The following is a 25,943-nucleotide window of genomic DNA, read 5'->3' as shown; positions in this document are numbered from 1 at the left end:
CTTACATCCCATAGCAACCCGGTCCAACCCGATCCATTGGCAGCCCTAACTGATGAAAACATTTTCCTTGGAGAATTAGAGAATATTTTTTATTTTTACTACACAAGCAAGGAACAACATGTGCGAACCACGACAATGGAAATTGTCCAATAATTTATTTCTCTATTACTTTCTTGGAGAAGGTTTTAGCTACTTTAGCTTTTCAATGGATATGCTTTCCGATTCTTAGGATTACTTAAACAAGATAGATTCTCATGGTTCTTCATTTTGTCGGATTTCCAAATGTAGAAATTGTTGAGAATTCCTTCATATCGATTGTGGAACCATAGATGCTTTTCATTGAGATACGAGTGAAAAGCATTTATGTCTATGTTTGCACCTCCACATCAGCAATGTGTGAATCGATGTCCATTTGAATAATGTTACTCCATCACGACACATATAGAAAATCAAAGATGTTAAAACTGTTATAAAGAAGATGCTCCCACAGTAAATACGGTATAATTGGCCACTAAGCACCGTAAATTAATGGATCCCACGGCCAATATCATTTATGCATTATTTTAAAGAAAAAATTACCTAATAGAAAAGATTTCAAAATCATCATAAATCCCTTTTATTATTTCAACCGTTGGGTTTTGTTAAACGGATTAAAATATCCTTGTGTAGTACTAAAACAAATACTAAATTCTGAAGTACTTTATATTATGACCTCCATTAATAATATAATATGAAAATTTAATTTTATATAAAAATAAGACAATATAACAAGAATTAAAACTAAATACAAAAGCTTATAATTGTAATTATAAAAATTTTAATGAAGCTTGAATTAGAAACTTGAAACTTACGTATAGTCTATTTTAAAATTGACAATTATGACTGGAACACATTAACAATTACCTAGCTATTGCGCAAAAATGTCTCACAAAAAAAAGGAATTTTATTTTAGTCTTTCATAGAAGACTAGGGCAACAGTATCTGATCTTCAATTCGTAAACATTGGGGTACCTCAAATATTCATAGAAAATATGGATGGGCATCCCTACATCACCCTAAATAATAATTTACTTTTATTACTATTTTATTTTTTATTTTTTGTGACAAACCTTTAATTTCTCTCACGATATTTTGCAACTAATTTATCGTTCAAAAGCGTATAACCTTTCTATGATAAGCCAACAAGGAAACGAATAAGATCCCCCACTTTATGTACGAATGATTAGAACATAAAACTATGGTATCAAGTAAAGCAGCCCACAACGTTATTAACGTACCGTACCATCAATTCATAAAAGAAAAATGATGATGAAAGATTGCTTACTTAGACACCACGGTTTAGGAGTTTGTAGAAGAAGTTAATAAAGCTTAAGACACCTGTAAAGATATACCTGGTGGACCCACAATAGAGAAATCGGGCAATTCTTTAGACCTAATTGGAAGCGAAGAAGTGGATTCAATTTCGCTTTATGAGGTTATATAAGCTTGGTAGGAAACAAGCCTAGACACCACACCAGCCATACATTCACTTCTTTCCTAACTCGCATTCAAGTTCTTGTCTCCCTTTTGTGTAACAAAAAATAGAAGCAAAAACAACTGCAGTCCCAATGCAGAAGGGTGGAGTCTGCACAGCCAATGCAGAGGACCGATCGTGATTGCCAAGCACTAATGTCATTGCAGAAAGTGGATCCTGCACAGCCACCGTCGAGGACCGATCGCGATCACCAATCACTACTGCCATTGCAGAAAATGGAGCCTTTGTCGTCACAAGTGATGAAGAATGAACTCGCACCATAGCGCAAATGCAGGAAGTACAGCCTGCGCCGCAGCAACTGATGAGTGGTGAGCACTCACACACACCAATGGTGCCAATGCAGAAAGTGGAGCATGGGACACAACTGATGAGGAATGAGCATTCGCCACTGATGTCAGTACAGAAAGTGGAGCCCCCACAGCAAATCATGAGGAGCGAACGTCATCTCTTCTCGTCATCTGATGACAATGTGATGATGAGGCAAATCCAGGGCACCCATGCACCAGATGGTCGTGAAGTTGACGTCAAACCTCTTTTGCATATCATCGAAAACATCCTCCTGCGTGCCACCCCAAGCACCCTCGGTGTACAAGTATGGTCCTCAACTTATTTATGCATTTTTTCGCAATATTCTACATTTCATCATCATCATCACTATTACTAATCCATGGTTGATCGACCTGTTTTTTGTAGACCACCACACAAGCACATATGGATGCATTGGACGACAAGACTCACCAAGAGAGCTTCATTGGCATGCTCAAAGCATTAGCGTATACGATACATAAGATATCCTGTGAGGTAACTATAAAAGGGTGTATGTATGCATGGTTTAAAATATCGTATCATTTGAATGTTTGGGTTAACGAAAAAACCGATACGTTCTGATACATTCCGATATTTTAAACCATGAATGTACGATCCATGTGACAATTGTATCATATGTGGTACATGTCATGTCAATCATTCCATCCAAAAGCCTCTTTCTATACCCAAAAAAAAATGTATGTACAATTCAATGTAAGATATCTAAAATTACCTTATAGCCTTAAAAATGAATATATATTTATTGACAGATATCTTGCAAGTGTTCGGGTGGTGGAGATGTGCACACGACGACTTTGTCACTGTTCAACATGCTATCGAGCTATTCATGGGATGCGAAGGTGGTGCTGGCATTAGCAGCCTTTGCTGTTAACTATGGCGAGTTCTGGCTCCTAGCACAGATTTATCCCACAAACCACTTGGCCAAGTCGATTGCAGTCCTTAAGCAACTACCAGATATCATGGAACACAGTGCCTCATTGAGGCCTTGGTTCGAAGCACTAAACAACCTTATAAGTGCCATGTTAGATGTAACCAAGTGCATTCTTGAGTTGAAGGAACTTCCTACACAGTACATTACACCTGAATCATCTGTCATGACTTTGGCTATGGCCCATGTCCCTACTGCTTCATATTGGACCATCAGAAGTGTCATACCTTGTGCAGCCCAGATAATCACTCTCATAGGCTTGGGGCATGAGTATGTTGTCCATTTCATGCCATGCTTCACACTTGAAATGTGTTTTTTCCCCTATAATTAAAGGTTATATTTATCTTGTACTGCAGGTACAAAACAGCGACAACCGAGGTTTGGGAGCTTTCAGGCTTGGCTCAAAGGGTTCAAAGCATACATGACCATCTTAAAAAGCAACTCGCTCTTTGTTATCAATACCTAGGTGAGTACAAGCCAATTCATCTATATGAATAAACACACACACACATAAACACAATAGAATGGTACGACTTTGGAGATGACAAGAGATAACAATGTGATGCAGATGACAAGAGACACATTGAAGCCTATCAGCCACTTTTGTGCCTCTTTGAACCAATCCACATTGATAATATGAAGATTCTAAGGGCATTGTTTTACACTAAAGACAATATGCCACTCTTTGATGGTTCAAACAAAAGAAGGGTCTGACTCTGAACCCTAATTCCTTTTGACTCGCATTAACTCTTCATTTTAGTTATGACCAATCTATACCCACCATTTAAATCATTCCACAAATAGACCTTAGTCAGAAATTTCCAACGTGAGACACATTGTCTCACATAAATGCCTAATAACATGTTCTTGTTGCATTTGTGTGACACCAATAGGTTAGCCTTGAGATACTTAAGAGGAAGAATGTGTTAGTGCTCATATCAGACCTATACATATCCAATGACAAGCTTTCGATCCTCAAACGGAAGTACAGGGAATCACGAGAACACCCAAATAGGCCAGAGAGTTAGTACGAGGTCGTGTGGCTCCCAATCGTGGACAAATTGACACCATGGACTGAAGAGAAGCAAAAGCAATTCGAGGTTATGCAGATGCAGATGTCGTGGTACATAGTGCATCAACCTACATTGATTGGTCCAGCTGTCATCAAATACGTCAAGGATATGTGGCACTTCACAAAGAAGCCTCTCTTGGTGGTATTGGACCCACAAGGAAAGCTTGTGTGCCTGAATGCACTTCACATGATGTGGATATGCCTGAATGCACTTCACATGATGTGGATATGGGGAAGTTTAGCCTTTCCTTTCACTTGCTCAAGGGAAGAAGCCCTGTGGAACAATGAATCTTGGAGGCTTCAATTATTGGTCGATGGAATTGAGCAAGAACTACTAAATTTGGTGGGTAAATCTCTACAACTTATAATACTTGATACTTGCTCACAAGGTTGAAAATATTAGAATGTGTTGGCCGACATACGTATCAGTGTTGGTCAACACCAATACAAAACATTGACCCCGAAACTTTGAATGTTTCGGGAATGTATTGGTACATATCGAATTATATCGAATGTATCGGTCAATATAAATTTTTTCATTAACTGAAACATTCAACTGATACAATATTTTAAACCGTGTAAATACATACATACATACATACATAGTATGTACAAATATAATATAATGGATGATCAAACAATTAAATTTGGAAAATTAGGCTAGCTAGACTCGCATATTGATATGGTGTGGAATTGCTTTTTCATACAGATTTCTACAGACAAATACATTTGTTTGTATGGAGGAGAAGATCTTGAGTGGATACGGAAATTTACAGCCACGACACAAGCTGTTGCAGCGGCAACTCATATTTCATTAGAGATGGTGTACGTAGGGAAGAGCAATCCCAAGGAGCGAGTGAGGAGGAATGTTGCCACCATCACAATGGACCATCTTAGTCATTGTTTTCAAGACCTCACATCCATATGGTTCTTCTGGGTCCGATTGGAGAGTATGTGCTACTCCAAAATGCAACTAGGCAGGACCGTCGAAAATGATCCAATAATGCAAGAGATCATGACGATGCTTAGCTTTGACGGTAGCGACCAAGGATGGGTGGTGATCAGTAGAGGATCGACTGAGATAGCTAAAGGTAAAGGAGATACGATGTTGACAACCTTCACACAGTTTGATTTGTGGAAGGAGCATGTGGAACCTAAAGGGTTCGTACCAGCCCTCAAAGATCACCTCCAACACCTTCACACCCCACACCACTGTCATCGCCTGATACTCCAAGGGACTGTTGAGAGAATCCCAGAGTTGATAGTCTGTTCTGAGTGCGGCCGCCCTATGGAGAAGAAGATTATGTACTGCTATGGGGTGTTAGAGTTGTGTGAGATTGCGAGGTTGCTTCTCACCAGTACTGGAGTTGTCTTTATTTCAGAATAAGAATGCGTGCATTGTAATAATGAGATTATAAGAGCTACGGCTTACTATTATGCCTTCTTATAAACGAGCTTTCAACCCATATGAATGCGTCTTTTTGCAATTTTTTACCCTTTTTTCTAACAAGATTTTATTAAGTCAATTCTATGTAACAGAACAAAGATACATTTGTCTGTGTCTGACACGGGTAAAAGGTATCTACACAATTGTTTTTGAGAAGCTTAAAATACTGATCTCCATACACATGTATTCTAACAAAATATTTTAATTATATTTAACTAATAATTTTTTTCTAAAACTAAAACAAGGAAAAAATTAGAATAAGATACATTCATGCACCATAAGTTTGGTTAAAGTACCTTTCCAATATCAAACCGTGACTCTATTTAATAAATTAGTATTTGGAGAATGGACGACTCCTAACCATATTTCAAAGGTCATTTTTTTAGAAAATCACTAAAATAATAGTTTCATCTAGCTTAGATGCTAGGATCCATTAGTGTGTCAATCCACACTGCAATCACTATAAAGTTATCCTTACATAATCGCACTTGAGAGGAGCTAGTGCAAATCAAGGAATCTAAAAAGGCAAGCGTGAGGTTGAAAATGACATAGATACAGGTAGGAAGAAAGGATAATGCACACTCTAACTGAAGATATTGCCATAGTTAGAGTGGAATGGCGAAATGGGAATCATATTGTCGACAGTAGGATGATAGCACATATAACTGGTTTTCTCAGGAAGTGTATCCTGTGATTTTTTTTAGGGGTGGGGATTCATAAGTAAAATTTTATTGCAAGGGGACAAGGAGTCCTAAAAGAAAGATACAAACAAGAATCACTCCCCAATTACACTTTCCCATCTAAACATAAAATCTTCAAAAAAAAACAGTCCCCTAAATACCTTAAATTACTTACACCACAAAAATAACAAACCAAAGATATTGAAAATTAGCTCTTGCATATTGCTCTCCTTATCATCGAATGTGCGCATATTCCTTTATTTCCAAAAGCCCCAACAAATTGCAAAAGGAATTAACTTCCAAAGAATCTTCAACCTGTTAGAAAAGAGTGGGGATTTCCAACTGAAAAGAAGAGAAACAAACAAGCAAGGATGACACCAAGGGACCTTAAACCAAGAGAGGAACTGAAAGCAAACCAAAGGCCACCTCACAATGAATAATAATATGCTTCACAGACTCACCACTCACTTTGCACATACAACAATAATCAACAAAGATGAGACCCTTACGCTTAAGGAGATTGACCGTTGGGAACTTGTTCAAAGCCACCAACCACATAAAAGGAAAGTTTAGTAGGAACCTTTGAAGCCCAAAGAAAAGTTGATGGAAAACACATTTCTTGATTACCTTCAAGCAAAGAGTAAAAAGACTTTACAGAGAAACGACCGTCGCCACTTCCTTTCCAAATCCGACAATCCATCCTATTCAATGAAGGACCCATGGAGGCTAACAAATCAGCACGATAAAGATTGAATCATCGATATCCCAATCATTCAATCTTCTTCTAAGATCAAGACGCTCTCATTAGGAATTAAGAAGACAAAGACAAGCATTCTTTTCTTGAGAGAAAAAGAATACAGACTGGGGAACAAAAACTATAAAGGGGTATCATTACACCATCGGTCCTCCAAGAAACGAATACGATCCCCTCTACCCACCTCAAACCAAATATGCTCACCTAGAGAAACTCTCAAAGTAAGATACCTTTCCAAACACCACACCCAATTTGATTATGTATGTGAGCCTTAGAGAGTATTAGATGCTTATTGCTTAGAGAGTGGTAGGAATGGGAGAGTGGGAATGGGGTATTTATAGAAGTTGTAGAATTAAAAACAACGAAAAAACAATTAGTAGCCAATGGTCAGAAATCTAAATGTTGGAATGGTGTGTGATCTCATAGCTTGGTCTATAGGTGGAATATGCAAAAATATGCCAAGAAATCGCATATACGCATGTGAGATCACATTTGACAACATTAAAATGTAAATTTTTTGGACTTCCTACACACTTTACACAATGTTATAATTTTCAAATAAAAAAATTATCTGAACTCTATATTTTCTACCATCAATATATTGTTTGAAATCACCATTTAAAAGAAGGTTCAGCGCACCTAAACAAAAGAGACATGTTCTTGTGCTTAAACCTACTCCCATCTGCATGATCATGATATACACACCAACAACCCTTCTCCCTATGAATTGAGATAATCCATGAGTTGTCATTTATTTAAATAGAGATGCAAATTGAATAGTAGCAAGAAATTCGGGAATGCATCCTGAAATTACAGATGCTCCTATATGTCAATGATTAAATCACACATGAGAAACCACAGAAAGGAGGTATACCAATATCTATACCAAAAAACTACTCATGTCATTGTCAGGATGGATGAGTTAACACAACCACCCGGCTGTCATCCATTTTTTCAATGTTTTTTCCAACACCACCAGATGTTGTAGGATCTTGTAAAATGGATGACATCCGGGCATGGTAAAAAATGTTGTAACAAACAATCTATCAAAAACATCAAGGAAAAATAACCATATGAATGAATCTTAAGGCGAAAGGGGAATGCAATAAAATAAAGAATATTATTAGTAAGGTGTACTTTGGTGCATCAGTACAAGTTAAAGTCTCTAATATGATTTTGTTTCCTCGTGTTGGACATCATTTGACCTACTGCGCTTAATAAAAGATGGAAATTTGTGTATTGATGGAATTCTGTTTGGTGAAGATTGTTTGGTCTACAAGGAAAGGAAAATGATTCCTTGGTAGAAATACAAGTGAGGAATAAAATTAATATTTTCCTTAGAAATGGTAGTCATATTTCTTGAGTTCATTGCAAAACCATGTACATACCATGAATTATTTCTACACAAGTTTCAGTTTCCATTTGCTTATAGTTATTGTTCTTTACTGATGTACCAAATGAAGCGAGGAAACAAGCTAATACTGAAATCTCCCATAAAATCTTTTATTCCTTGGTGTAATTTGACATTTGGACTAATTCTCAACCAATGATGGGACGGTGAGAAATATGCATAAGGGGTCACTTTGTGGCTATTCTTGTAAGTTTACATTGTCATCGATTACTTTTGATTTTTCTTTTCTTTTAGAGATAGTGTGACTGACCTCTGGTTAGCTTTTCCCCAGTTGAAACATTGCATATTCTTCTTCTTTTAATACTGACGCATTTGAAATAAAAAAGGTATACTCGACAAACTTTAGAGACCATGTGAACTCTATAAATTTTGAATTCCACGCTTACATTGTAAATAAACAAAAGTTATAGTTGGAACACCAAGACAATACTCATTTTCCCAGAAGCCTTCTCAAATGCAAGAACCATTTCAAGCACATATGTGCCACACCTAGTCCCCAAATTGTAGGCCGTACACAACCTAAGATAAGCATTAAAATTCAATTACAACTAATACAGTCATATGTACATATATACGGAGGGTTTGTATGAATGCATGAATGTATCTATTGGGAAAGAGAAAGGAATCACCTATATTGTCTATTGCAAATAGCTTCCGAAGAGCGGCTCTATGTGACCATTTGCCAAGTCCATAACATGGATGTAGTCTCGAATCTGTTCATGGTCATATTGAATTGACATTATTAATATATATTTCATCTACTGTTATTGATATTTGGTAATAATGTCTGAGTTCTAATAACAAAAGCATAAATTAAACCATAAGGAATTTTCTTCAGAGTTACAACAATGAGCAAGAGTTCTGACATTTTCACAAGGCACAAACAAACAAGATCAACTAAGATTGCATGCAATAGGCATCACACCATTCAAAATCCAAACAAATAACACATGACAGCAACTTTGACCAAGTCAAACTGGTTTTGGATGTAAATTTCAAGAAATTCACATACATGAGGTCTCACTTAACATGAAATCTTGGGTCATTCATATGCCGACCAGTATTTTTTCATGCCAAAAAATAAAGAACTGTTCAATAAATCAAGAAAAAGGTAACAAAGCTTTACATACCACACTACCATCTTTTGTTGGATAATCATGACTGTGTATACATTCAACTCAGGCAATCTGCCAACAACTACTTCTTGGATGTAAGGCATGAGATTATTTGGAATGCCCTTGGGATCCTCACCTAGTTTACCACTCTCATGGGCTCCAACAGGATTGAAATACCTTAGTAATACAATTCTCCAATCCTGTTTGGCCTTTTGAATATCCCAAGAGATTTCTTCAAGAAAAAACTAATAAGCCTAGGAAATTAGCGGAGGTAAGGTAGGATTAGAAACTATACCCATTTAGAAGAATAGAGATGCATAGTCCAAGGAGCTGATCAATACCTATATGCTTACTATCCGTAAATGGAAATTGAATAACTAAGCCTACTAATCCACCAACAAATATAGAAGTAATCCAAGAAAGTCTACTTATTTAGAGCAGAAACATCCAACAAATCTATGCAGATACATGAGAGGAAACCAAAATAAGTAAATCATACTAAAAATTGGTCCCTACTCTCTTTAGATAGATAAAAAAACAAAGAAGATAAGTCTACTAGTAGAGCTACAAGTTTCGTACTCAATGAGATTCCGAGTGAGGCGACAGATCTCCTTTGATCCATGCTTCCGAAGACTAGAAACAGCCTTTCTGATTTCTGTATCCTACATGAAAATAGAACTTCATGAGAATAAATCCAGCAAATTCTCTAAACACATGTAGAAAGAAAGATTAATAGAGATTCGAAGTTCATTAAATACAAATAGAAGTCAATATTAATAATAAGCGAAATAATCGAAGATTCGAAATTCTCTAAGCACAAATAGAAGGCAACATAAATAACAAGAGATTCAGATTTCTTTAAAGACAAACATAAAGCAAGATTAATAAGCACAAGATTTGAATAATAACAAATAATGGGAGTATCATAATTATGCAATTTGAATAAATCTTGCTAGTTTAATAAATAATAATGGTTAAAACTAATTGAATGGGAAGAGTCAAGAACTGATGGGTCCAAAAGATTCTCTATAGTTACCTTGGAAACTCCTTCCATAATTCCCACTATGAATGGTGGACTATGATAACAGAGGCAATAGGATGCAGTTGCTTACGCCAATGTCTACTATCAAGGTGACTTCTTTGGATCACATCTAAGCTGACATCACCAAGACTCATTTTTTATGTTTATATATATATTTTGATACCAGAAAATGAAAAAAAAAAAAAAAAAATTTACAGATTCAGAGAGGAGGGTTATAATTGTGTGACCAATACATGTCTAATAGTCTTTTTTTGATGTTGATAGAATATTAAGAGATATGTTGTTTCACTTGAATATTTTGTGCAAATGGTGTATCTAAAAGCATGGTTGGCATTGGTGGATGAACAGGACATGAATGCCATCTTCTCTTAAACAAAATTGAATGTAGTAATAAATTCATTCTAGCCAACCCCAAAATTTTGAGAGGAGGGTTCTATGATGAGAAATGGTACATGTGTGTAACATGTACTAGTTTAATACAACTAGATTATCCATGATATGGCCCCACAGATAAAATGGAAGTCACATGAGTAATCAGGCAAAGTCTTAGATGATTATATGACTATGATATTTTATTTTTAGAAAAAAGATATATATTTTCCCTAAATATAAACTATGTCGTTACATGCATGGCCAATATTAATCTATAAGCTATAACAACAACAAAAATGTAATACAAATATTTGAGCAAAGGTGGTTCTAGTACTCTCAGAAAACAAACTCAGTAGTCACATTCAAGGTTCGAAAAAAATCTCATCTCATTTCATTTTTTCAATCGCCTGAAACACCAAAACCTTTCGAACATTCAAAATGTTTTGAAACATTCTAACTCTTGGGAAATAATAATTTCAAAGACAATAGAATAAGAAAAGCATTGAAACTTATAATTTAAAGCACGGGTTTAAAAAAGCTCACCTGAGAGTGGGAAGAAGTTGTTGGATCATCCTTTTCCCCCCTTTATCTGGGCTTGGGACCTGCAATGTAAAAGGTTTAATTTATTCATTGGCAGAGTTAAAAAAATTTACCCTTATGAACAACTTAGATATCTTAAAACCCTTATCAATTTGCATCTAATGTTCCAGATATTAGTAGATAGTGACAGGGAACTTTTGTTTCCATAATTTTTTTTTTGGTTCGAAAGATTTAGTCTTTATAATGATTTTAAATATCCTCAATCAAATCAAGTTTGAGCTAGCTAAATTAGATTAAACAATTGCATCCAAATTATTATTAGATAAAATAGTGTCTACTGCTAGGACCTTACACTATTCAAATTGCTAATGGATTTCTTCCTGTGAATGCAATTGATTTGTAAAATTCAAGAAAACCTGTCCCAACCATGTAAACTGAGCGTTCAACAACCTCACCACCTTACTACATCCATAAGAATTCAAAAAAAAAACATAAAAGATCAAATCGATGTACTCAGTAGCAATTAAACTACAGATCCAATGATTCAATTAATGAGAAATTTCGAGAGTGACTTCGATGCTTAGGTTAATGGCTTCTACTTCACTCCATCATCTTCAATGTTGAGAGATCAAGATCACTTCTATACGGAGAGAGATATCGAGCGATCAGATAGAGAGCGAGAGATCAGATCGAGGGAGAGAGAGAGAGAGATCGATCTAGAGGGAGAGCTTCTCACAATCGAGAGAAAAAGAGGGAGGTGAAAAATTCGAACTTCGTGAGTTATAAATACTCGAAATTCGTAGGCCCATGGGCGCGGAATTTGGACTTTAAAAATTCGTCGGGCGACGGCCCAACAATTTTTTTTTTTTTTTTTTTTCCAATATTTACGATTTTCACGTAGTGCAAATCAGCAACTTTTAATTAGCGAAGCCTTGTCTATGCACCACATATTTACAACTTGACGCGCTGTCTTGCCATGTAGGATCAGCCCAGATTAGGCTGCAAGGGATGAGACTTATTTGAACTACTTGTGACGTGAAACTTAATGCTTAGTCAGCAAAGTAATGTTATTGTTCACTGTGGGGATGTTTTTCCACAATTAGTGAAGAAAAAGTTGTTTCGCTGGAACAAATCTGAAACTCTCTCTTGTTGTATTAATGTCTATGACTAATCATCCAACATGAGCTATATGGTATTTGAGTTTTTAAACTTAAAAAGACCTAAATATTCAAAGTTAGCTCCAAAATGCATCTGATAAATAAAACAGGCCATTTATGTAAGAATGGAGACTCAAATCCAATTGCCCTCTGAGGATGTAGACTTTGGTCTTTATGCTTTGACTTGATCAGGTCAACCATCATATATATATGAACAAACGCTCAATACATTTGGATAATTCATTCCCTTGAGACCTAACTTGAGAATTATAAATATTGCATAAAATTAGATTAAAAGTTCCAGTTTGACCACCAATATTACCCATGTTCCCTATATTATTGGCTTCAACACCACATTTTTATGATCCACAATTACTGAACCACTTCGACTAGGTTTTGATTCTAAAATGAAAATGAGTAACAATGATGAAATAAAAATGGTGCTGAAATCCCTAGAGTTGGGTGTCTTTGCCACCACATTACATTTGAGAGGATTTTTTTTAAAAAAAAAATTTTGAAATCATTTTGATGGCACATTCAAACATGATTTTAATACTCATTTTTGACGTCTCCTCTTAGTCCGTTAATGAGACCGAGTCGTCTCAGACAAGTTTTCTGATACGTTTGAGACATCTCATTCAACAATGAGAAAAATGAACCTGATACATTGACTTGTCTATCCAACTCGTTGGTAGACGATACCGAGATTTATCGAACGAGTCGTCTTGGTCTCAGACGAAATTTAAAACCATACATTCAAGTCCAATTCCAATGTTCACAATTACAGTTTTTGATCCTGTTTTCAAACTCAACTTTACTTAGTCTTAACCATTTACTTATTTTCTTTATTTTTAGTTGGAGTGCTCTAAGTAAAGGTTGGGGGTGCCAATAGCAGCTCTTTATTTATTTAGCTTACTATTGGATAGTCAATGGATCAGATCAAACCCCAAATAGAATCCATTCCGATCTAATAACTTTGAATCCAGATCAAGAATTTGGTCCCAATAAGATTTAATTTTGAGATCCGATAAGAGCTACAGTAGAACAAGGGTTTGATCCAATTATTATCAGAGCAATTATGGCTCACATCCCATAGCAACCCGGTCCAACCCGATCCATTGGCAGCCCTAACTGATGAAAACATTTTCCATGGAAAATTAGAGAATATTTTTGGCTACACAAGCAAGGCACAACATGTGAACCACGACAATGGAAATTGTCCAATAATGAATTTCTCTATTCCTTTCTTGGTTCTGTTTTAGGCACTTTAGCTATTCAAATGGATATGCTTTCCGATTCTTAGGATTACTTAAACAAGACAGATTCTCATGGTCCTTCATTTTGTCGGATTTCCCGAATGTAGAAATTGTTGAGAAGGGTCCACTTCCTTCATCGAGATACGAGTGAAAAGCATTTATGGCTATGTTTGCACCTTCACATCAGCAATGTGTGATATGATCCCACGGCCAAAATCATTTATGCATTATTTTTTAGAAAACATTACCTAATAGAAAAGATTTCAAAATCATCACAACTGTTGGCTTTTGTTAAAAGGATAAAAATCATCCTTATGTGGTACTAAAACAAATACTAAATTCTGAATTACTTTATATTATGACCTACATTAATAATATAATATGAAATTTTAATTTTATATAAAAATAAAACAATATAACAAGAATTAAAACTTAATACAAAATTAAATGAAGGTTGAATCAGAAACTTGAAACTTATGTTTATATAGTCTCTCTTCTAGTTTATTTTGAAATTAACAATTGTGACTTTGAACACATTAACAATTACTTAGCTATTGTGCAAACATGTTTCTCAACATAAAAAAGGAATTTTATTTTAGTCTCTCATAGAAGACTGGGGTCAACGGTATCTGATCATCAATTCGTAAACATTGTGGTACCTCAAATATTCATAGAAAGTATGGATGGCCACCCCTAAATCACCTTAAATAATAATATACTTTTATTACTATTTTTTTTTTTGGTGACTATCCTTTAATTTCTCTCATAATATTTTCCAACTAATTTATGATTCGAAAGGCTATAACCTTTCTATGATAAGCCAATGAAGCAACGAATAAAATCCCCGACTTTATGTACGAATGATTAGAACATAAAACTATGGTATCAAGTAAAGCAGCCAACTACTTTATTAACGTACTGTCGTGTATCGTACCATCAATTCATAAAAGAAAAATGATGATGAAAGATTGCTTACTTAGACACCACGGTTTAGGAGTTTGTAGAAGAAGTTAATAAAGCTTAAGACACCTGTAAAGATATACCTGGTGGACCCACAATAGAGCAATCAGGCAATTCTTTAGACCTGATTGGAAGCAAAGAAGTGGATTCAGTTTGGCTTTATGAGGTTATATAAACTTGGTAGGAAACAAGCCTAGACCACCACACCAGCCATACATTCTCTTCTCTCCTAACTCTCGCATTCAAGTTCTTGTCTCTCTTTTGTGTAAGAAAAAATGGAAGCAAGAACAACTTCAGTCCCAATGCAGAAGGTGGAGTCTGCACAGCCAATGCAGAGGACCGATCGTGATCGCCCGCCACTAATGTCATTGCAGAAAGTGGATCCTGCACAGCCACCGTTGAGGACTGATCGCGATCGCCAATCACTAATGCCATTGCAGAAAATGGAGCCTTTGTCGTCACAAGTGATGAGGAATGAGCTCGCACCACTAGCACCAATGCAGCAAGTAGAGCCTGCGCCGCAGCAACTGATGAGGGGTGAGCACTCACACACACCACTGGTGCCAATGGTGCCAATGCAGAAAGTGGACCATGGGACACAACTGATGAGGAATGAGCATTCGCCACTGATGTCAGTACAGAAAGTGGAGCACCCACAGCAAATCATGAGGACTGAACGTCATCTCTTCTCGTCATCTGATGACAATGTGATGATGAGGCAAATCCAGGGCACCCATGCACCAGATGGTCGTGAAGTTGACGTCAAACCTCTTTTAAATATCGTGGAAAACATCCTCCTGCGTGCCACCCCAAGCACCCTCGGTGTACAAGTATAGTCCTAAACTATTTATGCATTTTTTCACAATATTCTACATTTCATCATCATCATCATCAACACTATCACTAATCCATTGTTGATCGACCTGTTTTATGTAGACCACCACACAAGCACATATGGATGCATTGGACGACAAGACTCACCAAGAGAGCTTCATTGGCATGCTCGAAGCATTAGCGTATACAATACATAAGATTTCCTGTGAGGTAACTATAAAAGGGTGTATGTATGCATGGTTTAAAATATCATATCAATTGAATGTTTGGGTTAACGATAAAACCAATACGTTCTGATACATTCCTATATTTTAAACCATGAATGTACGATCCATGTCACAATTGTATCATACATGGTACATGTCATGTCGATCATACCATCTAAAAGCCTCTTTCTATACCCAAAAAAAAATGTATGTACAATTCCAAGTAAGATCTCTAAAATTACCTTATAGGCTTAAAAATGAATATATATTTATTGACAGATATCTTGCAAGTGTTCGGGTGGTGGAGATGTGCACACGACGACTTTGTCACTGTTCAACATGCTATCGAGCTATTCATGGGATGCGAAGGTGGTGCTGGCATTAGCAGCCTTTGCTGTTAACTATGGCGAGTTCTGGCTCCTAGCACAGATTTATCCCACAAACCACTTGGCCAAGTCGATTGCAGTCCTTAAGCAACTACCAGATATCATGGAGCACAGTGCCTCATTGAGGCCTCGGTTCGAAGCACTAAACAACCTTATAAGTGCCATGTTAGATGTAACCAAGTGCATTCTTGAGTTGAAGGAACTTCCTACACAGTACATTACGCCTGAATCATCTGTCATGACCTTGGCTATGGCCCATGTCCCTACTGCTTCATATTGGACCATCAGAAGTGTCGTGGCTTGTGCAGCCCAGATAATCGCTCTCATAGGCTTGGGGCATGAGTATGTTGTCCATTTCATGCCATGCTTCACCCTTGAAATGTGTTTTTTCCCCTATAAGTAAAGGTTATATTTATCTTGTATTTCAGGTACATAACAGCGACAACCGAGGTTTGGGAGCTTTCAGGCTTGGCTCAAAGGGTTCGAAGCATACATGACCATCTTAAAAAGCAACTTGCTCTTTGTCATCAATACATAGGTGAGTACAAGCCAATTCATCTACATGAATAAACACACACATAAACACAATAGAATGGGACGACTTTGGAGATGACGAGATAACAATGTGATGCAGATGAAAAGAGACAACTCGAAGCCTATCAGACACTCGTGCGCCTCTTCGATACAATCCACATTGATAATATGAAGATTCTAAGGGCATTGTTTTACACTAGAGACGATATGCCACTCTTTGATGGTTCAAACAAAAGAAGGGTCTGACTCTGAACCCTAATTCCTTTTGACTCACATTAACTCTTCATTTTAGTTATGACCAATCTATACCCACCATTTAAATCATTCCACATATAGACCTTAGTCAGAAATTTCCAACGTGAGACACATTGTCTCACATAAATGCCTAATAACAAGTTCTTGTTGCATTGTGTGACGCCAATAGGTTAGCCTTGAGATACTAAGGAGGAAGAATGTGTTAGTGCTCATATCAGACCTAGACATATCCAACGACGAGCTTTCGATCCTCGAACAGATGTACAGGGAATCACGAGAACACCCAAATAGGCCAGAGAGTCAGTACGAGGTTGTGTGGCTCCCAATCGTGGACAAATTGACACCATGGACTGAAGAGAAGCAAAGGCAATTTGAGGGTTTGCAGGTGCAGATGCCGTGGTTCATAGTGCATCAACCTACATTGATTGATCCAGCGGTCATCAAATACATCAGGGAAATGTGGCACTTCACAAAGAAGCCTCTTCTGGTGGTATTGGACCCACAAGGAAGGGTTGTGTGCCTGAATGCACTCCACATGATGTGGATATGGGGAAGTTTAGCCTTTCCTTTCACTAGCTCTAGGGAGGAAGCTCTCTGGAACAACGAATCTTGGAGGCTTGAATTACTGGTCGATGGAATTGATCAAGAACTACTAAATTGGGTGCGTAAATCTCTACAACTTTTAATACTTGATACTTGCTCACAAGGTTGAAAATATTAGAATGTGTTGTCCGACATACGTATCAGTGTTGGCTGACACCGATACAAAACATTGACCCCAAAACTTTGAATGTTTCGGGAATGTATTGAATGTATTGGCCAATACCATATCAGTTTTTTCATTAACTGAAACATTCAATTGATACAATATTTTAAACCGTGTAAATACATACATACATAGTACGTACAAATATAATATAATGGATGATAAAACAATTAAATTTGGAAAATTAGGTTTGCTAGACTCGCATATTGATATGGTGTGGAATTGCTTTTTCGTATAGATTTCTACAGACAAATACATTTGTTTGTATGGAGGAGAAGATCTTGAGTGGATACGGAAATTTACAGCCACAGCACAAGCTGTTGCAGCGGCGGCTCGTATTTCATTAGAGATGGTGTACGTAGGGAAGAGCAATCCCAGGGAGCGAGTGAGGAGGAATGTTGCTGCCATCACAATGGACCACCTTAGTCATTGTTTTCAAGACCTCACATCCATATGGTTCTTCTGGGTCCGGTTGGAGAGTATGTGCTACTCCAAAATGCAACTAGGCAGGTCCGTCGAAAATGATCCAATAATGCAAGAGATCATGACGATGCTTAGCTTTGACGGTAGCGACCAAGGATGGGCAGTGATCAGTAGAGGATCGGCTGAGATAGCTAAAGGTAAAGGAGATACAATGTTGACAACCTTCACACAGTTTGATTTGTGGAAGGAGCAAGTGGAACTTAAAGGGTTCATACCGGCCCTCAAAGATCACCTCCAACAGCTTCACACCCCACACCACTGCAATCGCCTGATACTCCCAGGGACTGTCGGGAGAATCCCAGAGTTGATAGTCTGTGCTGAGTGCGGCCGCCCTATGGAGAAGATGATTATGTATAGGTGTTGTACCGATTAAGATAAGGTGACCCGTTATAGTAGGAGCCCTCTGTTGTTGGGTGGGTCCATATGTAGGACAATTGCTTGGATTGTATGTGTGATGATTGCTAGTACTGCTATGGTGTGTAAAAGTCGTGTGAGATTGCGAGGTTGCTTCTCACCAGTACTTGAGTTGTCTTTATTTCAGAATAAGAATGCGTGCATTGTAATAATGAGATTATAAAAGCTATGGCTTACTATTATGCCTACTTATAAACGAGCTTGCAACCCAAATGAATGTGTCTTTTTGTAATTTTTTACCTATTTTTCTAACAAGATTTTATTAAGTCAATTCTATGTAACAGAACAAAGATACATCTGTATGTGTCTGACACGGGAACAAGGTATATACACGATTGTTTTTGAGAAGCTTAAAATATTGATCTCCATACACATGTATTCTAACAAAATATTTTAATTATATTTAACTAATAATTTTTTTTCTAAAACTAAAACAAGGAAAAAATTAAAATAAGACACTTCTACGCACCGTAAGTTTGGTTAAAGTACCATTCCAATATCAAACCGTGACTCTATTTAATAAATTAGTATATAGAGAATGGACGACTCCTAACCATAATTCAAAGGTCATTTTTGTTAGAAAATCACTAAAATAATAGTTTCATCTAGCTTAGATGCTAGGATGCATCAGTGTGTCGTTCCACACTGCAATCATTATAAAGCTATCCTTACATAATCTCAGCTTATTTACATAATCGCACTTGAGAGTAGCTAGTGCAAGTCAAGGAATCTAAAAAGGCAAGCGTGAGGTTGAAAATGACATAGATACAAGTAGGAAGAAAGGCTAATGCACACCCTAACTGAAGATATTGCCATAGTTAGAGTGGAATGGCGAAATGGGAATCATATTGTCGACAGTAGGATGATAGCACATATAACTGGTTTTCTCAAGAAGTGTATCCTGTGTTTTTTTTTTCTTTTTTTTTTGGGTGGGGGGGGGTGTTCATAAGTAAAATTTTATTGCAAGGGGACAAGGAGTCCTCAAAGAAGGATACAAACAAGAATCACTCCCTAATTACACTTTCCCATCTAAACATAAAATCTTCAAAAAAAAACAGTCCCCTTAATACCTTAAATTGCTTACACCACAAAAATAACAAACCAAAGATATTGAAAATAAGCTCTTGCATATTGCTCTCCTTATCATCGAATGTGCGCATATTCCTTTATTTCCACAAGCCCCAACAAATTGCAAAAGGAGTTAACTTCCACAAAATCTTCAACCTGTTAGAAAAGAGTGAGGATTTCCAACCGAAAAGAAGAGAAACAAACAAGCAAGGATGACACCAAGGGACCTTAACAAAGAGAGGAAGTGAGAACAAACCAAAAAGGCCACCTCATAATGAATAAGAATATGCTCCACAAACTCACCACTCACTTTGCACATACAACAATAATCAACAAAGATGAGACCCTTACGCTTAAGGAGATTGACCGTTGGGAACTTGTTCAAAGCAGCCAACCACATAAAAGGAAAGTTTAGTAGGAACCTTAGAAGCCCAAATAAAAGAAGATGAAAAACACACTTCTTGATTACCTTCAAGTAAAGAGTAAAAAGACTTTACAGATAAACGACTGTCGCCACTTCCTTTCCAAATCCGACAATCCGTCCTATTCAATGAAGGACCCATGGAGGCTGACAAATCAGCGATAAAGATTGAATCATCGATCTGCCAATCATTCAATCTTCTTCTAAGACCAAGATGCTCTCATTAAGAATTAAGAAGGCAGAGACAAGCATTTTCTTCCTGAGGGAAAAAGAATACAGACCGAGGAACAAAAACTTTAAAGGGGTATCATTATACCATCGGTCCTCCAAGAAACGAATATGATCCCCTCTGCCCACCTCAAACCAGATATGCTCACCTATAGAAGCTCTCAAAGTACGATACCTTTCCAAACACCACACCCAATTTGATTATGTATGTGAGCCTTAGAGAGTATTAGATGCTTACTGCTTAGAGAGTGGTAGGAATGGGAGAGTGGGAATGGGGTATTTATAGAAGTTGTAGAATTAAAAACAACGAAAAAACAATTAGTAGCCAATGGTCAGAAATCTGAATGTTGGAATGGTGTGTGATCTCATAGCTTGGTCTATAGGTGGAATATGCAAAAATATGCCAAGAAATCGCATATACGCATGTGAGATCACATTTGACAACATTAAAATGTAAATTTTTGGGACTTCCTACACACTTTACACAATGTCATAATTTTCAAATAAAAAAATTATCTGAACTCTATATTTTCTACAATCAATATATTGTTTGAAATCACCATTTAAAAGAAGGTTCAGCGCACCTAAACAAAAGAGACATGTTCTTGTGCTTAAACCTACTCCCATCTGCATGATCATGATATACGCACCAACAACCCTTCTCCCTATGAATTGAGATAATCCATGAGTTGTCATTTATTTAAATAGAGATGCTAATTGAATAGTAGCAAGAAATTCGGGAATGCATCCTGAAATTACAGATGCTCCTATATGTCAATGATTAAATCACACATGAGAAACCACAGAAAGGAGGTATACCAATATCTATACCAAAAAACTATTCATGTCATTGTCAGGATGCATGAGTTAACACGACCACCCGGCTGTCATCCATTTTTTCAATGTTTTTTCCAACACCACCAGATGTTTTAGGATCTTGTAAAATGGATGACATCTGGGCATGGTAAAAAATGTTGTAACAAACAGTTGTCCCCCGATCCTAACCCACATATATATTTGTAGATATGGTTTATCTTGAATTAAATCCAAGATTTGAAAAGACTAGATGGCACTAAACAAATTTCAATATTTCATATATATCTGCAGACCCGTTTCAACATACCAATAAACGTCATTAACAATACCGTTAAGTATGTTAAAAATCCAAAAGTAGTTGGGGAAGTATCCTCTCCAAATGAGTTTCTTCTATCTTAGTAACATCCTCAGCTTCAGCAATTGTAGCAGCACGCTGCAGAGCCTCTATGTCGACAAAAGAGATCTTTGTAAGCACACTGAATACAGCAACTTAAAGACAACCACTTCCTAACTCTAAAAAGAAACACAGAAATATTCAATGATTTGGGTAGATGCACCTGCTATAAAGACCCGAAGAAGTTCACAGCTAAGCTTTAGAGCATTTGCATTAGCTGCATGGAGGGAAGCAAGGAAAACAAAATGCAATATGACAAAGTGTAACTGTTAACCAACCAACTACTCCAAAAGACCATCTGTTGGAGAGGGGGAGAACTATGAATATAAGAGTCATGGGGTGATGTAGATAGGTTTGTCGACACTTACCTCAATTCTTATTATCAAGTTAAGATGCGTCGAAGAAATCAGCAAAATTGATTAAGTCAAAACCAAGTCAACTCAGTCCAATCTTTGACCAGTCCACAAGACCTAGTTCAACTTCTCTTTGGACTCTTTCCTTTTATTAAGTTTCTATTTTTTAAGTTGCTTAATTAGTCCTAGTTAGTTTCTATTTCAATTTTAGAATGTTTGTTTTCCTAGTTAGTTTGCTCCAATAAACAAATTCAGCAATTAATTTTTTTGAGATTGATTAATAAAAGAAAAAGAATAAATTTTTCCTCATACTGGTTCTTAATTTTAGTACTTGCAATTGATTTCCATCAATCTCAGACCTAGATTGAAGTTCCTAGTAGATTTTGTTCAATATAGAGATTCTTCATTATTTTTAGTTCTTGGGATTTCACCCTAAAATCTGAATTTTAACATAAACTCTAGGTTTGTGTATTTTACCCTACATCATGGGGCTTAACTGTGGTATGAACTATGACACACCCAAGAGTGGAGGAAAATATACACTCAACACTCCCCCTCACCCATAAGTGTTGGAAAGAATCGAACCCGTGACCTTTACGAACCTAGCACTCTAATACTATGTTTACCAACCAACTACTCCAAAAGACCGATCTGTTGGAGAGGAGGAGAATTATGAATATAAGAGAGGATCACGGGGGTCACGGGGGTCACGGAGCTTAATTGGGGTAGGACACACCCAGGACAGGAGTGGAAGAAATTATATATCAACAGTAAGTCAGAAACAGCTAAACCAAATCAGCAATTTTTAATTAGTGAAGCCTTGTCTCTGCACGACATATCCACAACTTGACACGCTGTCTTGCCACGTAGGATCAGCCCAGAGTAGGCTGCAAGGGATGAGACTTATTTGAACTACTTGTGACGTGAAACTTAGTGCTTAGTCAGCAAAGTAATGTTATTCTTCACTGTGGGGATGTTTTTCCACAATTAGTGAAGAAAAAGTTGTTTCGCTGGAACAAATCTGAAACTCTTTCTTGTTGTGTTAATGTCTATGACTAATCCAACATGAGCTATATGGTATTTAAGTTTTTAAACTTAAAAAGACCTAAATATTCAAAGTTAGCTCCAAAATGCATCTGATAAATAAAACAGGCCATATATGTAAGAATGGAGAGTCAAATCCAATTGCCTTCTGAGGATGTAGACTTTGGTCTTTATCCTTTGACTTGATCAGGTCAACCATCATATATATGAACAAACGCTCAATACATTTGGATAATTCATTCCCTTGGGACCCAACTTGGTAATTTATGAAAATTTGAGACCCCAAGCCTTGTAAAAAGTTCCCGCGCATCCATAAAAAATGCTTACCCACCCAAACATTAAGAAAAGAACATAAGCAATAAAGATGGGAAATATTTATCAAAACAAAAAATATTTATGAGAATACCAGTAGTTGGCCGACATTTCTTCGATGCTCCAGCTCCTGCCTCCTTCAATCAGGAGATTTAAGTGCATAAAAATACTTGAATTATCAAATATGATGCTTGATAGATTTACAAAATTACATCAAATTTTATAAGTGGGTATCTTGAGAATTACAAATATTGCATAAAATCAGATTAAAAGTTCCAGTTTGACCACCAATATTACCCATGTTCCCTATATTATTGGCTTCAACACCACATTTTTATGATCCACAATTACTGAAACACTTCAACTAGGTTCTGATTCTACAAAGAAAATGAGCAACAATGATGAAATTAAAATGGTGCTGAAATCCCTAGATTTGGGTGTCTTTGCCACCACATTACATTTGATAGGATAAAAATAAAAATAAAAAATGAAATCATTTTGATGGCACATTCAAGCATGGTTTTAAAACTCATTTTGACATCTCCTCTTAGTCCGTGAACAAGACCAAGTCGTCTCGGACGAATTTTCCGATACGTTTGAGACATCTCGTTCAACGATGAAAAAAATGAACCTGGATTTTAAAATCTCGTCCAATACATTGACTTGTCTATCTGACTTGTTGGTGGACGACACCAAGACTTATCAGATGGGTCGTCTTCTTCTTGGTCTCAGACGAGATTTAGAACCATTCATTCAAGTCCAATTCCAATGTTCTCAATTACAGTTTTTGATCCTGTTTTCAAACTTAAATCTGATACCATGAACTATGCATCGATGCCAACAATTCAAATAACACACAAGAGATGAAGAAGACTCCATTATAATACCACTCACAATCCCCAAATAGCCGAAAAATAAAATAAAAAATGATACTCAGTAACACTATAACAGATACCTGTACGGAAGCATTTAATCTTGTTTTTTCGTTCATAAATATCAATCAAGATTCGAATATAAACAGAGAGAGAGAGAGAGATATTTAAAAAAAGAAAAATACCTCGCATTCTAATTTCTCGGTACCTTCGTTTCTCTCGCGATCTGGATTGAAGAAAATTGGGGGGAAATAATCAAAGAAATGGTGGTGTTAGATGCAATGAAGATGAGAGAAAGAGAGGATGAGGATCAAACCTAGGGCTCGTTTGCTCCATACGAGCTTGAAAATGGCGTGAATTAGATCCTGAACAGAAAAAAATAAGAAGAATTAGTTTCAGAAACTACGATTTGTTAGAGAAATAGAATGAAATATGAACAAAAACAGGTAAATTAGGGTTTACAGGATCGAAAGTGTTCTCCTCCATTGAACCCGCTTCGATGAATGGTGATTCTGTTTCGCATTGGTCGGTCGTCCCGCGTAAGATTTGAATTAAATAATTTGGAAAAAAATTAATTTGATTAGAGAGAGCATTACAACATGCAAAGCCCCTATAGCTCAGTGGTAGAGCGTCAGTCTTGTAAACTGAAGGTCTGTAGTTCGATCCTGCATGGGGGCAATTTCTTTATTTTGATGGTTTTTTCCTTCATGACTTAAATCTAATTCGTTTTTTAAGTGGAGAAAAAAAAGACCTAAGGATGGACTAGTTGCACACCACTAATTGTTGGTTGCACTATTTTTTTTTTTTCTCGTAAATCTCAATTTCAACCTACTAATTGCACGTTATGGTAATCTTATGATTTTGATGCTTATTCCTCCTTCCATTATTTCTTCTACTGTTCGTACTCAATTTTTCTCGTGAATTATTTTTATTTTTCTTTTCTTTTGCTCATTCGAATCTCTATTTAGACTTTATGTAGAAATTGATAAAAACTTATATTTGGATCTTGTCTTTTGAAATTCCACGATCACAGATCAAATTGAAGTGTCAACATGGATTCCAACAAGCTTCTTAAATCTCTAAATGATTTCAAAATTGCCAAAATGAGTCCTTACTTGGTTTGTCAATTTGGATACATGGTGATGGATTTTTGACATTTGCCCATAGATTAGAATATACAAAAATGATTGAATCAACAATAATTTATGTAGGCATAGTTGGGAAAAGAGGAAAAGAAAATGAGTGCAATATTTTTTCTATTATTTTTGGAGTGTAATCATCCAAATGGAGTGCAAAGGGGAATTTGTAAGTGATGGAGTATAGTTGGTAATGGGTGGTGTGCAATTAGTTGGTCCCAAAACTAATTATTGACCAATAAAATAGTCAAGAAAATGATTTTTCTTGAAAATTATAAATTTTAAGTGTTTGCTTACATAATCTATTTCCTATCATTTAAAGGCACGTTATTAACACCCACTTTTTTGACCTCTACACCCATTAACTGTTTTAACCTGATGTACTTGTGTGTGTATGCAACAAAAAGTTGTTTGCTAGTTTCACCTACCAAATTATTCTAAAACTTAATAGTAACTTGCCAAACCTTTCAATGATTTTCGATAGAAAAACACCAAACATTCTCAAAAAGGTCGGTAATTTGAGAAAATTTGGGGTCATTGTCTTCAACTAGGGTTTCAACTTCGGTGTGTTGGAGGGTAGACCTAGGCTCAAGTCAAGTGGCATAGAACCCTCAACCCGAGCTCAACTCAACATGAACATTGACCTTGAACTCATTTATCCATGTTAAACTCGGATTAACCTGAACTAGATAGTTTTGGGCGAGTTGGATCTGTTGAGTAAGCCTAATTTTATTTTGATTAGCAAGGAAATTTTATATCTCAATCAAACAAGAAATAATAGAAAAATTCTTTAAAAATAAATACTTTTTCTCGTTAAGTGAAAATA

General features: G+C 36.5%; 3 protein-coding genes, 1 non-coding gene and 1 pseudogene across 9 annotated transcripts in view; 3 read left to right on the top strand and 2 right to left on the bottom strand.

Moving 5' to 3' along the window:
• Positions 1–11,963, bottom strand: part of LOC147405535 (heterogeneous nuclear ribonucleoprotein Q-like) — a 75,360-nt gene extending 63,397 nt beyond the window's left edge. For both annotated transcript variants that reach the window (XM_086433308.1, XM_086433309.1), the window contains exons 1-2: positions 11,575–11,963; positions 11,226–11,284 (exon numbers count right to left, since the gene is read on the bottom strand). The gene's annotated coding sequence lies outside the window, so the exon portion shown is untranslated. The remainder of the gene's footprint in view (positions 1–11,225; positions 11,285–11,574) is intronic.
• On the top strand, positions 1,803–5,248 carry LOC147405536 (protein SIEVE ELEMENT OCCLUSION B-like; annotated as a pseudogene).
• On the bottom strand, positions 5,061–24,658 carry LOC147405533 (centromere protein X). Of its 5 annotated transcripts, none has more exons than XM_086433311.1 (7): positions 24,444–24,653; positions 24,298–24,346; positions 24,167–24,207; positions 23,204–23,246; positions 21,564–21,617; positions 21,314–21,450; positions 5,061–6,689 (listed from the first exon to the last, which is right to left on the bottom strand). In XM_086433311.1, exons 1-6 carry the CDS (start codon positions 24,465–24,467, stop codon positions 21,347–21,349), a joined length of 315 nt encoding a protein of 104 aa, XP_086289437.1. In that variant the 5' UTR covers positions 24,468–24,653; the 3' UTR covers positions 5,061–6,689; positions 21,314–21,346. The 5 variants fall into 5 exon arrangements, with proteins under 5 accessions (XP_086289437.1, XP_086289438.1, XP_086289436.1 ...); XM_086433312.1 differs by lacking the exon at positions 5,061–6,689 and adding an exon at positions 14,500–16,579; XM_086433310.1 differs by lacking the exon at positions 5,061–6,689 and adding an exon at positions 14,500–19,697 and having other exon boundaries at positions 24,444–24,652.
• On the top strand, positions 14,871–18,686 carry LOC147405534 (protein SIEVE ELEMENT OCCLUSION B-like). Its single transcript, XM_086433289.1, has 7 exons — positions 14,871–15,425; positions 15,532–15,639; positions 15,915–16,363; positions 16,450–16,559; positions 16,656–16,795; positions 16,980–17,471; positions 17,815–18,686. Exons 1-7 carry the CDS (start codon positions 14,871–14,873, stop codon positions 18,430–18,432), a joined length of 2,472 nt encoding a protein of 823 aa, XP_086289415.1. The 3' UTR covers positions 18,433–18,686.
• TRNAT-UGU (transfer RNA threonine (anticodon UGU)) lies at positions 24,588–24,659 on the top strand. Its single transcript has one exon. It is a non-coding gene; the product is annotated as a tRNA-Thr (tRNA).
• Positions 24,660–25,943: the final 1,284 nt, after the last annotated feature.

Source organism: Akebia trifoliata, chromosome 3 (assembly GCF_017979445.1).
Source record: "Akebia trifoliata isolate Shusen 1 chromosome 3, ASM1797944v1, whole genome shotgun sequence".
NCBI lineage: Eukaryota > Viridiplantae > Streptophyta > Magnoliopsida > Ranunculales > Lardizabalaceae > Akebia > Akebia trifoliata.
This window is presented reverse-complemented; position numbering and strand designations above follow the sequence as displayed.

Coding starts and splice junctions, on each gene's coding strand:
- LOC147405534 (XM_086433289.1), top strand. CDS start 14,871: ATGGAAGCAAGAACAACTTCAGTCCCAATGCAGAAGGTGGAGTCTGCA. Junction 16,796..16,979: donor ATGGTTCAAACAAAAGAAGG/GTCTGACTCTGA, acceptor TGACGCCAATAG/GTTAGCCTTGAGATACTAAG. Junction 17,472..17,814: donor ATCAAGAACTACTAAATTGG/GTGCGTAAATCT, acceptor TTTTTCGTATAG/ATTTCTACAGACAAATACAT.
- LOC147405533 (XM_086433311.1), bottom strand. CDS start 24,467: ATGGAGGAGAACACTTTCGATCCT. Junction 24,347..24,443: donor AGGAGAACACTTTCGATCCT/GTAAACCCTAAT, acceptor TTTTCTGTTCAG/GATCTAATTCACGCCATTTT. Junction 21,451..21,563: donor TCTTCGGGTCTTTATAGCAG/GTGCATCTACCC, acceptor TTGTCGACATAG/AGGCTCTGCAGCGTGCTGCT.